This window comes from Hibiscus syriacus, unplaced genomic scaffold, assembly GCF_006381635.1.
Source record: "Hibiscus syriacus cultivar Baekdansim isolate YM2019G1 unplaced genomic scaffold, ASM638163v2 tig00111644_pilon, whole genome shotgun sequence".
Classification (NCBI taxonomy): domain Eukaryota; kingdom Viridiplantae; phylum Streptophyta; class Magnoliopsida; order Malvales; family Malvaceae; genus Hibiscus; species Hibiscus syriacus.
Genome location: NW_024063144.1, coordinates 779,781 through 792,684, shown reverse-complemented (window position 1 = coordinate 792,684; position 12,904 = coordinate 779,781). Strand labels below are relative to the sequence as shown.

The following is a 12,904-nucleotide window of genomic DNA, read 5'->3' as shown; positions in this document are numbered from 1 at the left end:
ATTTTCTTTGTATTTTCTATTGAAAATTTGTTTCATCCCTCTAAAATTTTATAAGTTCGTATCTCTAACAAAAAATTGTACGATCGTACCTGATTATCACTTAACATGTATTTTAAACCCTTTAAATCAAAATTTTGCATTTACATTCTTAGGGGATAACTAGGAATGGGCATGAGACCCGAACCCGACCCGATCAGGTTAGTTTTTTTAAAAAAAAAATTGGATTTGGGTCGGATTTTTTAATTGTGGTGTTCGGGTCGGGTTCAAGTTTAGGGTGAAAAATATCCGACTCAACCCGAAAAATATAATTTTACTTTATATATTTAGGAAAAATTACAATAATATCTCTCTCTATATATTATTTTTTCAATTAAGTCACTATATTTTATTGAATAAAAATAATATTTTTTATTATTTCGGGTCGGATCGGATTTTTAAATTATATATCGAGTTGGGTGAAATCTTATTTTGGTCGAGTCGGATCGGGTCTCTGGTGGAGGATTCCTTGTTCTCGGATCGGGTCGGGTAGACCAAAAACCCGACCCGACCCATACTCATCCCTAGGGATAACTTTAATGATACGGTATAGATTAACTTTTTGAGTTATTATGTAATACATATTTAAAATTTAAAAGTACTAAAATAAACTCTTTTACTTTTTTCTAAAGCAAATTTATATGCTATTATTATATTAAAAAATAATAATTTTTCAAAAAAATATTATTGTAGCTCCAAAAGTATTTAACTAGTGGGAATAAAAATGTAAAATAAACTGATAAACTAAATAATTTAGGTGCTTCGTTAAAAAAATAATGATATTTATGTATTAGAGATAAATTAATAAGATTATAAATTAAACAAATCATTTAAATAAGTAAAAAGTTTTAGAGTAATATTGGTTGAGCTTGGATTTCAATACTAAATGTATATTTATATAAAAAACAAATATATAATAATAATATTGTAGCATCCGCAATATCGGGTTAGTGACTAAATTGTAAAGTTTCATAATTTGGTGACTAAAGTAGAAGAATTGAATAGTTCAATGATTTATCTGGAAATATTTCTTAAAATTTGCTAGTAATTATTAAAGGAATTAAAGGGCAAAATGATCATTTGACAAGGAAGGTTTTTTATTTCTCTTTATAAGATAAGGGAACCACGTGGGAAGGAATGATTTCTCCAGAACTTCTTCTTCCTTCTTCTTCCTCTCCTCCCGTATCTCCAAGCTCAAAGGTGAGTTCTTTGTTTGTGGATTAATTGTTGATTTTAAGGTTGGGTTATGATCATTAGATGATAATTAAGCTTAAAGAAAGCTTAAATCATCTTAAAAGCACAGGATGGTGGAGTTAGGAGAGATTAAAGATTAAAAGTTTTAAAATGAAATCTTGGAATAGAATTCATTACTCAAATTGGAAGATAAATTTGACTTGTCATCAACTTTATTAAGAGATATGAAGTGATAGAATTGAATTAAGAACATATTGTAAAATTGGTATGATTATTGATTTCCATAGGGAGAAAGGAATTTTGAGATTTAAAGGGGTGATAAAGGAGTATGAATGAGTTTAAGTATGTATATGAGAGTTAAGAATATGGTAGAGGATGTAATATGAAGTGTTTAAGTAGAATTGGAGTGATTTTCGGGCTTAAAAATGAATTCTGGGCTATGTGCATCGATGCACATTCAATGTGTACCGATGCATCAAGGGTATTTCCAGAAAATTGTTCAGTGTGTACCGATGCACCCATTAAAAATGGAAACATTGAATGCAATTAGTGCATCGATGCATAAGGAGTGCATCGATGTACCCCTTAAAATGAAAACATCGAAGGTGATTAGTGTATCGATGCACATGTTAAAGAATGCATCGATGCACTGTAGAATGCATCGATGCACTTCAAGGGGAAATTGAAATAGACATTTCTTTTGGTCTAAGAAATGATAGATTAGAATATATCAATTGGATACTGATATGTGTCAATGTATGATTATATAGATATCGAGCACGAACAAGTTCCCGAACGATTATCAAGTCAACATTCGATCGAAAGAAAGGAAATCATAAAAGTGGATTGGAACTTAGTGAGGCCAAGGTGAGTGCATATTATTAGATTGTGCATATTATTATATGGAAATTAGACTTGCGATAAGTGATCTGTTTCCAATATTTTATATGTTTACATGAATAGAAGCATGATTAAGTTTGTATTATGTGTATATGCTTTGTTCATATTATATGTTATGAGGTGTGAATTTATATGATATGGGTTATATGGAAACGAAATATGTAACTATATGTGAACCTTATGAGCTGTATGAATATGTGAAATAAGTTATAAGGTCACGAATCATGTATAATAGTAAATGTTGTATGTGATAACCATAGAAAGACAATAAGTTAAGTGATCATGAACATGTAAATATATGTTTAGATGAAGATATAATAGTAAAACATAAATTACACGAGTCAAGTTTATGGAAACTATTATAATTTACTTATAATATTAAATGAAAAGTGAGATAAACTAACTAGCATTGATTTATAGGATAATATGAAAATAGAATATCAATTAGGAGATTTGTACATAAATAATGATAATCATATGAGAGATAAGCTGTATGAGAAAGATTGATGTGCTTAGATGAGCTACGATATAGAAATTACATGGTAAAGATCTATGAAGTCATAGGAAAAGATTATAAGAGTAATGTAAACTTGAATTAAGAAAATATAAGAAATTTGTATATAAATGAATTTATATAAGTGATATATGTTAGTATGCTACAATATATGTTATAGGATCTATGTAAGCATAAGAGAACAAAATATGAGCTAGGGGTTATGAATATAAATGATGATATGATTATGTATAATAAATTAGGGAATTATGATCTAGGTGTTTATATGTCTATAAAATGATATAAGAACAATATATAAGCTACGAAATAGGAACTGTGGGATTTTAATGCTATATAACATTATCTATGTGATTAAGTACAAATGTGATATCCATATATGACAATGAATTGTGAAATTGTATGAAAATGTGATATGATCTACGAGATAATAAATCATGTGAATTATATGGAAGTGATTTGTGTGTACATGTCTGATATGTCTTACATGATATGTATGATTTCACAAGAAATGACATGAACTATGTGAATACATGATTATAAGAGACCAAACATGCGATAAGAAATAAGTGTTATAAATGTGTGAATATGAAATGACATGAACTATGTGATTACATGATTATAAGAGACCAAACATGCGATAAGAAATAAGTGTTATAAATGTGTGAATATGAAATGACATAGATAATAATGCCCATGTTATGTGTCATGAGAGCTAGGGGTTTAATTGGCATGCCAAGAGTCGAGGGTCTACGCGGTCCTTCGGGACATATATGTATTCCTTGGAACATGTGTGATGTCTTTTGAGACACATACTTGATCCTTTGTATATGTATATGATTCTTAAGGAATTTTCTACGTGGTCCTCATGGATATTTTATATGGCACTTCGATACAATTCTACGCGGCACTTCGGTACAATTTTACGTGGCACTTAGGTGCATTTATATGAGCTGTGGTGACAGTATTTGTGCACAACCTCTATAGACTCACATATCTATAGTTCTCACATGTGTACATGGCCTAATAAATAAATAACAACAAACATATTACATGTGATTTGTATGCTTTTGTGCTATGAATTTTATTATATGATTTATATGATGATATGTGGATTGTATGATTAAATGAGTCAAATGTGGGGTAAAATACTAGGTATAAGAGGATATATACGAAGTGAGATAAATAATAATGATATTGATAATGAAATGAGGCTAATGATGGAAATGATGAGTATATGTGTGTATATATGTTCTTATATGTAATGATATATTATATATGTGTTATAAGCATTTGTTACATGAATAAGGGTATGAGTGATAACAGTAATAGTTCATGCATGATTACAAGTTATAGTTACATTATATGTTTATTGCCTCACTAAGTCATAGACTTAGCGTGTGATTATTTCACACGTAGGTTACAGAAGCGAGAATAGAAGCGAAGAAGAGCAAAACATGTTAACATCTCCCTTAAAAAGTTTCAGATCAGAAAAATGATGATTTAAATGTATTTGGTTATTAAAGATATAGTTGGCATGTACTAATTGATTGAGTTGAATATGCTCTGATCGATTTTGGTTATTTTAGTCAATTTATGTAAATAAACAACTTTTATTTTAATGAAAGTTTTAAATTTTCTTTGAATTTTGTCAAGATTCAAAATTTGAAAAGTCAATGTGACACCTCATATTCGGGTCGGATATGGGTTGAGAGTGTTACAAATATAATATAAATATATAAATATTAAAACTTATTTTATTTATTTTTTAATTAATATATTTAATTAATTTTTATTGAATAAATAGAGAAGAATTATAAAAAATATCTTAATTGTTTAAAAAATTAATAAAAAAATAAGTTAAAAAAATCATATTAACCAGTCATTTACTCTAAAATCATTAAAGAACATAAATTATTTGTTGAATAGAAAAAATAAGATCATATACAAAAATAATTAATAATTTAATAATTTTTCTTTTTTAAAAATACAAACAAATAATACCATTGACTATGAAAGAAAAGTACTAGGGGTGTTCATTCGGTTAAAACGGTGGCCGACCGAACTGAAATACCCTTAACCGAACTAATCAAATTTTTTTTGTTTAACCGTTAATCAAACCGAACTTTTTTTTGAAAGTAATAACCGAACCGAATAAAATTCGGTTAATTTTTGAATTAACCAATTTTTTTTAGAATTTTAGAATTTAATATTTTTTAATTAAAAAACAATTTACAATTAATTTAAATAATATCTAATTAATTTAATTCAAACGTTTGCATTTAGTTTTGATATTATTTTAATTAATTAATATTGATTTGAGTTTTAAATGGATTGGCCTCTCTTAATATAATTATTATTATTTTGATAGGAAAACATAGAATATGAGTTAAAAGCCTATAGATTTTTACAAAATGCAGCAAATAGAATTGCAGAGCAAACGGTGAAGAAACAAAAGACTAACATCAATGATAGGGAACTTTTATAGCAGTGTTATACACAATATACTTGCAGTTGGGAAGAATGTTGATAGACCAGGGTGGCAGGTTATAGTGCATGTCCCTAAAGGCAACTTTTGCAAATGAATTTGTGTCGTAATTTGCAAGGAAGGTGGCGCAACCTTCAGATTTATAATTGAACACATGAGCCTGTAAGTTTAGAATGAAATTTATATTTAAGTCTTGCAGACAAAGTAATCAAAAGTAGGATTGAGGTTCTTAGAAATACAAGTTATATTAACCTCCTGATCAGTTCCAAGTTGCATCAGTGTGGGATCTCCATATACTAAAGTTGGTTCACATAGCTTTATTGCTCTATGCAAATCTTTCAAATGGCCCCACTTGGGTTGCGGTTGCCTCAACAGTCCTGTATGACAAGAACCGATTCTCGTTCAAATCAACATCAAGGATATAATCCCTAAACTATACTTTCACACTCGATATGAATGGTAAAAGGCATAGAATGTACAGTTCAAATCAAGTAGACAAAAGAAATTAGAAAATCCATGGGAAAAGATGCACAATTGATACTTTGAGCTTACCGTATTCATCGAGCGAAGCATCATAATCATAGCTAGTAGCAATAAAAGGACCCCCAACAATTTGACCAAAATTTGTTCCTCCATGATACTTATAACACAAAAGACAAGCATATGAAAATATTCTTTCAGTGCAAATACCTTAAAATTGATACTTTGAAACAACAATATACACTTTTTCCCATGCTCCATACTTCCTAACCCCTCAAAAGCGTAGCCCTATGGTGCTGCCTCACCCATGCTCCACTATACACTTTTGCCCATACTCCACCTGCCCATCTCGTGCCCATACCTTACACAAATCAAGGCAGAAAAGAATTGATAAACGAGGAGCACATAAATGAAGTGGGGGGTAGTATACTATAGGGGTAAAAAAATATTAAAGAATATTTAAGGGTTAATTCAGTTAATTAACCGATTTCAAACCGAATTAATTGTTAACCGAATATCCAAAAAAATCATTAACCATTAACCGACCAAACTAATTCGGTGGCCGACCGAATTAACCGAACTAATTCGGTTCGGTCAGTTAATTCGGTTAATTCGAAAAAATGGTCACGAAATAATTACCATTTTTAAATTTGCATCAATATGACCACTGAACTATTTAAATATTTTCAATAGAGCCACATGTTGTTAACACTTAACAGTTGTTAACACTTAACAGAAGTGACTATGTGACAGTTAACAAAATTGGTATAATTAGGACACGAGTCCTTATAAAGTAACATATTTGCAACACTGGGACCCTATTTTTTTTCTTCCATTTTGGTAACTATTTGTATATGATTTGTTTCCTTGGATTTTCATTTAATCCAATTGGATCCTGATTATGCTTTTAATTTGTCTAATGCCATAATTTGAGCATTAACTTTAAAATCTTTTATTCTAGCCATGTATTAAATTTATAGATTAAATCTCCTAGATTTTAGAATTAATCGTTGAGCCAATTCTCACAATTGTTATCAAGATAATACATATGTCATATAACTTGTTCAAGCTTAAGTAGAAAAAATAAAACTAAAATAACTTAATTGCATTTGAACCCAAGATTAGTTAGTAACCAAGAAAAGCCTTAACCAATAGGCTAAATCTAATATTTAGGAATCAATTAAAATATTTTTTATATATTATATATTATAGTTAATTATATAAATAGACAAGTTAGGACATAAATCTAGGCCAATTGATAATATGATAAAACTTAAATTGCCAAAAAATATAATATATTATTTATAATTAATTTAAGATTTTAATATTTTTAAATTAAAAAGGTGACATGTGTCACCTTTTGATTGGATTAAAAATTTATTAAATTAAAATTAAAAAATATCTAATCAGATTTTGACATGTGTCACAATTTGATTACAGAAATAAATTTATTAAATTAAATTGAGATTAGGACCTAATTAAAATTGAAGAATTAAAGTTAATTTTGGTGATCAAATTGATTAATTCTAAAATCTAGGTGATTTAATCTATAAATTTAATACATGACTAGAATAAAACATTTTAAAGTTAATGATCAAATTAAGGAATTAGACAAATTAAAAATAGAATCAGAATCAAATTGCATTAAATGAAAATCCAAGGAAACAAAGCATACACAAGTACTGACCAAAATTGAAGAAAACAAACCAGGGTTTCAATGTCACAAATACGTAACTTTACAAGGACTCGTGCCCTAATTATACCAATTTTGTTAATTGCCACAGACACTTCCATTAAGTGTTAACGGGAGGTGGCTATATTGAAGCCATTTAAATAGTTCATTGTTCATATTGACACAAATTTGAAAATGGTGGTCATTTTGCGACCTATTCTATAGTTATGTGGCTATTTATGTAGTTTACCCTAAAAATAAATATAACGATAATGACACAGTAATAGTGACACAATAATATTAGATGATTGTGAGCATCTATCAATACAAAAAGATAAATTTAAAATTCTAAATTAAAAATAGATCAATAATATAACTAGATAAAGATGAATTCAAATTCAATTTTGAAAAAAAAATGAAAAGCATACAATAATTAAATTTAGGGTAAAATAAACTAGATACCACTAAATTTTAGGTGATATATAATTTATATTATTGAACTTTTAATTTATTTAATTCAGTAGTAAAGTTTGATTTTGACTTCAATTATTCCATTAGGCCCTTAAAATACAGACAATGTGATGACATGGACAAAACAACATCGTTTGTGTAGTTATTGATGCCTAAAACGATGTTGTTTTAAGCATTGAACTTTAGAGTTAATTTTGCCAATCTTTTCCCATCACCGGTCACATTTGGCGACAATATCAATATCAAAACGTTCGTATTTCAGTTATCGTTCCTTTTTTAAGATTGATTTTAATTGAAACTCTCTCAAAATTAACGAAATTAAACTAAAACCTCCCACCAATTTTAGAGGTTTGAGGGTTTTCTTAGATTTGAGGGATTTGGGGTATTTGTTCGAAAATCTGAACAATGAGTAAAATTATTAAGAGAATGTGAACAACATAGCGTAGAGATAGCCTCATTGGAAGACAATTGGATGAGATCTATTAGGAAGTTGAACTTTAAAATGAATTTCATTGATTTCAATTATGATTCATGGGAAACCAATTGAAAAAGAAAAAAGATGAATGAAAGACAAACATTTTGATACCGATCTTGCTGCAAAAGACAAATGATGATGGGCGACGATTGACTGCCAACGATGATAAGAAAAATTTAGTGTGAAAAATTAAACATTTTTAAAGTTTAGTAGCAAAATCGATGTACTCCTATAAAATAGTGCCTAAAACAGTATCCTTTTGGGCATTAAATCATGCCGTTAAAATTTAACGATACAATGACATAATTGTAGTTAAAACCAAAGTTTGATGCTATAATTGAAGATAATAAAAAATCCTTTGATACAAACGATATACCGTTTAAAATTCAGTAGTATTTGACGTGGTTTACCTTTAAATTTAATAAAGGCTTATATTATAAATATCTAAACTATATTCTTTCTTTTATCTAAGTACCTGCAATATTTTTTTTTGTCAAAATAAGTATTCAAACTTATTTTTTGATCAAAATAAGTACTTAAAATATTTAACTTTTTTTTATTTAAGTTTTAAAAAAGTTGACATTAATTAGAAAATATTGTAGATATTTAAATAAAAAATTGAATACTATTTTAACAAAAAATTATTTTAAAATCTATTTTAACTAAGAAGATAATTTTAGATATTATTTTAAAAAAACTTTAATCACATAAACGAAAAATTAATAAATATTCTTTCAGTACTTATTTTTATATAAGCATTTAATAAGTCAAATTTCTTGAGATAATGAGTTGAAATAAAAAAAAATTCTTCAAATAATGCAATCCAATAATTATTTTCTCATTTAGAGTATTTACTACAGTTCAAAAGTTGGTTGCCAGGTCTTCTGGGTGACCTCCATAGGTCTCCAAATCCTCCAAACGTTCAAGCATTAATTTCTTTAATTTCCCATAAGTAACAGTGATTACCTAAATCGGTAATTAAACTTTTAGTCGAAACCTCCATAAGTCGTCAAGTCATCCGAACGTTCAAACATTAGTTTCCTTGATTTCTCATAAATAACAATGATTACCTAAATCAGTAATTAAACTTTTAATCGAAACCTTCATATGTAGTCCAGTCCTCTCGACGACTTTCCAAACTTCCGACAGATAATTTTAATTAAACTTTATTTCAACAAATATTTTTTTTCACAACTCGACAACAAATCAGCCCATTTAATATACTATATACGGCATTAGAATTCATTTCCGATCTGACGTATGATGGATATCCTATACGTATCCGTGACAGTCTAAAAAGCTAGATTGAATATCAAACTACACGTAAATTCATGTCGTGAAAGCTTTTGCAAGAACAAGAAAACCCGAAAATTTCCATTATGGACCCACGAATCTCTCCAATCTTTCCCATTTTCCATCTCTTTTCCTTTGCTAATTCTTACGTTCCCTCCGCAGATCTCGTGAACAAAATCCCTTTTTTTGCTTTCAATTTCCCCTGTTTTCCCTCTGTTTTTGTTTCTTCCCGGTAACTCTGTTTCCGTCCCCCCCCCCATCTCTCTTTGTTTTCTCTCCCCGGGTTAAAAATGGTTCCATTTGTTTTCTGATGAGGGGATGATTGCCCATTTTGACCCAGACCTGTTTTCTTGATCTGGGTCAATCTTGGTTTCTCGAGCTCAACAATGGGTTGCATTAGCTCCAAACATGGCGATGCTGGCGATGACAGGACGGTGGTGGCAGCCTCCCCTGCTCCGGTGCTCCGCAAAAACAGCCATGGCTTATCGTTTTCTTCATCAAACAAGCAACAATCTGGGGGGGTGAAGCTTGATGGAGATGATGAGAAATTGGAGGAAAACGGTAGGATCATTAACCAGATGAGAAACCGGGAGTTGAAGAAATCAAAGAGGGAGAAGGGTTCTGGTAGGAAGAGCGGCTCCTTTAGCTTCAAATTAAGCGTTTCTCAGAGGCTTCTGGAGGCTGAACATGTCGCCGCCGGTTGGCCTTCTTGGCTTAGCTCAGCCGCTGCTGAAGCTGTTCATGGTTGGGTTCCTTTGCAGGCTGTTTCTTTTGAGAAACTGGACAAGGTTTTTAACATTTTCAACATTCCATATATATATATATATGATAATATGAACTCAATCATACCCTTATTATTTTGCAGATCGGACAAGGAACGTACAGTAGTGTGTTCAAAGCACGCGAAATCGAAACGGGGAGGATGGTTGCCTTGAAGAAGGTGCGGTTTGACAACTTTCAACCCGAAAGCATTCGGTTTATGGCTCGGGAAATAATGATCCTCCGCAGATTGAACCATCCGAATATCATGAAATTGGAAGGGGTGATCACGTCAAGGTTTTCAAGCGCTATATACCTTGTTTTCGAGTACATGGAACATGATCTTTCGGGTCTAACATCTTGTCCGGATATCAACTTCAGCGAGGCTCAGGTTCGGTTCTACTACTCTTGATATACATATATGTTCAAACCATAGATTTTTCTTCTGTCCATTTTTCTTACGGTATCATCGACTAACACGTACTTCAGAGCCCGGCATGAGTACGGGAATATGATTGAACGATCACCTTAGCTTAATAAAAAAAAAAGCTCAGTTTAGATTTCCCTTAATTGTGTAGGTGAAGTGCTATATGAAGCAGCTATTGATGGCGCTTGAGCATTGCCATATGCAAGGTGTAATGCACAGAGACATCAAAGCATCCAACATTCTGGTGAACAACGAAGGTGTTATGAAGTTGGGGGATTTCGGATTGGCAAACATCTTAACCTCGAAGAACAAAAATCAATTGACCAGTCGAGTCGTCACTCTCTGGTATCGCCCTCCTGAGCTTTTGATGGGATCCACAAGTTATGATGTCTCGGTGGATCTATGGAGCGTTGGCTGTGTTTTTGCTGAAGTTCTTATGGGCAAACCTATTCTTAAAGGCATAACTGAGGTGACTTTTAAAGGACAATGAAAATACTTGTGTCGAATATATACTCATAATGCGAATCCGGAACTCTTACTGATGTGATTTTGGCAGGTTGAACAACTCCATAAAATCTTCAAACTATGTGGGTCGCCACCAGATGAGTATTGGAAAAGGCTCAAGCTTCCTCATTCCACAATGTTTAAGCCCCAACATCAGTACGAAAGTTGTCTCCGACAAAGGTGCAAAGAAATCCCGGCAACTGCATTGAACTTGTTGGAAAGTCTGCTTTCCATTGAACCCCACAAGCGCGGGTCTGCATCTGCTTCACTTGCGTCCGAGGTAACAAAAATGAAGAAAAAAACACCAATGCCCTACCGCCATTAATGAATTCTGCTTTCAGTTCTTGATTATTTGATGTCCATGATCTGTTTTTCTGGCGTGGTCTATGTTCGGGGTCATGATCTGTTTTAAATTCTCGATTGTTTCAGTATTTCCACACGAAGCCATACCCCTGTGACCCTACAAGCATGCCCAAGTATTCGCCTAATAAGGAAATCGACGCCAAACAACGAGACCACTTACGAAGGTGAACTTCTCAGCTGAATTTAGTTCATTGCATGCTTATAGTTAAGCTCGGATCCCATGTTAGTTCGCTTCATTGTTAGTTTCTCGGCGTCTAATATCCTGTCTTATTCAGGAAGAAGTTCGGAGCTAAACTTAGAGATCCGGTGGGAGTAACAAGAAAAGCAAGAAGACCTCGTAAAACGATGCAAGAATCTAACAATGACAATAAAACAGTGGCGACAGAAGTCTCTGCAACTCTCAAAACTGAAGCTGATCCACTCAGGCATTAACACAAACACCTAATGACTATGTATTTTTCACATTCTGTACATGCAGGAACAGCAGGCCAATGCACGATCCGATGGAAAAAACAATGAAGTTACCGCAAATAATCCGAACCCCAAAGATCTGAATCAATCAGTCGATACGCGATCGGAGACATCGCAAGTGACAACGGTATCTCGAGGCGATATTTACACCGGTCCGCCACAGGCGACTGTATCGAACAGCTTTGCGTGGGCAAAGAAGCAAAGAGATGTGAAATCAACGCTTTCTTACAACCAACCGAGTTCGATCAGTGAAATAAATGATCCAGATTCATCGAGCTTCATCTTCAGAAATGCAGATAACATCTTTAGTTCATCAAAACACGAGAATCAAGATGTTTCTGAAGGCGTAATTGATAATGAAGCGCAAAACAATCTTGAGAAAGCAGATTTCTTTGACGCCATTGATGTGTTTCCTCTTGACGACCTGACTACTAAACACAAAAACAAGGTGAGAATTCAGTTTCAACAATCTGTAATTCATCGTAAAAATGTAATCAAAATTTCACTTTTTATTATTATTATTGCTCTTAATTAATCTAGGTTTCCATTCATCAGTTAAAGGTTAGGTATTCGGGGCCGTTAATCTTTGAATTGGATCAAGTTGATGAACTCCTGCAAAGGAATGAAGACCAAATCCGGCAAGCAGCTCGAAGAACAAGTTTGGGTAAAGGTGATTTAGGGATTGAAACAAGGCACTTATGCCCACAACTTAATCTAAATTTGGTGTTTTAGACCCTCATTTAAAAAAATCAACCGAATATTTAATTTTTTAGGGTAAACTACATTTTTAGTATCCCAATTATCATTTTTGCTTCGTTTGGATTGCTCAATTACTTTTTATTTCAAAATCATACATAGCA

The 12,904-nt window shown here is 31.8% G+C and overlaps 2 protein-coding genes across 2 annotated transcripts; one reads left to right on the top strand and one right to left on the bottom strand.

Annotated features, from left to right (window-relative positions):
- Window positions 1-5,106: 5,106 nt before the first annotated feature.
- LOC120166700 (beta-galactosidase 1-like) lies at window positions 5,107-5,968 on the bottom strand. The gene is made up of 4 exons (XM_039175930.1): window positions 5,915-5,968; window positions 5,682-5,769; window positions 5,382-5,506; window positions 5,107-5,289 (listed from the first exon to the last, which is right to left on the bottom strand). The coding sequence occupies exons 1-4, from the start codon at window positions 5,966-5,968 to the stop codon at window positions 5,107-5,109; spliced, it is 450 nt and encodes a 149-aa protein (XP_039031861.1).
- Window positions 5,969-9,592: 3,624 nt separating this feature from the next.
- LOC120166755 (protein IMPAIRED IN BABA-INDUCED STERILITY 1-like) lies at window positions 9,593-12,904 on the top strand. The gene is made up of 8 exons (XM_039175965.1): window positions 9,593-10,308; window positions 10,386-10,670; window positions 10,858-11,175; window positions 11,263-11,490; window positions 11,640-11,737; window positions 11,849-11,960; window positions 12,052-12,492; window positions 12,600-12,904. The coding sequence occupies exons 1-8, from the start codon at window positions 9,907-9,909 to the stop codon at window positions 12,774-12,776; spliced, it is 2,061 nt and encodes a 686-aa protein (XP_039031896.1). The 5' UTR covers window positions 9,593-9,906; the 3' UTR covers window positions 12,777-12,904.

Bases quoted from the DNA above. Each gene is read 5' to 3' on its own strand.
- LOC120166700 (XM_039175930.1), bottom strand. From the start codon at position 5,968: ATGGGCACGAGATGGGCAGGTGGAGTATGGGCAAAAGTGTATAGTGGA. The intron at 5,770-5,914 runs GTGAGGCAGCAC...TTGTGTTATAAG, and splicing joins AAGTGTATAGTGGAGCATGG to TATCATGGAGGAACAAATTT. The intron at 5,507-5,681 runs GTAAGCTCAAAG...CTTGTCATACAG, and splicing joins TGCTTCGCTCGATGAATACG to GACTGTTGAGGCAACCGCAA.
- LOC120166755 (XM_039175965.1), top strand. From the start codon at position 9,907: ATGGGTTGCATTAGCTCCAAACATGGCGATGCTGGCGATGACAGGACG. The intron at 10,309-10,385 runs GTTTTTAACATT...ATTATTTTGCAG, and splicing joins CTTTTGAGAAACTGGACAAG to ATCGGACAAGGAACGTACAG. The intron at 11,491-11,639 runs GTAACAAAAATG...CGATTGTTTCAG, and splicing joins CTGCTTCACTTGCGTCCGAG to TATTTCCACACGAAGCCATA.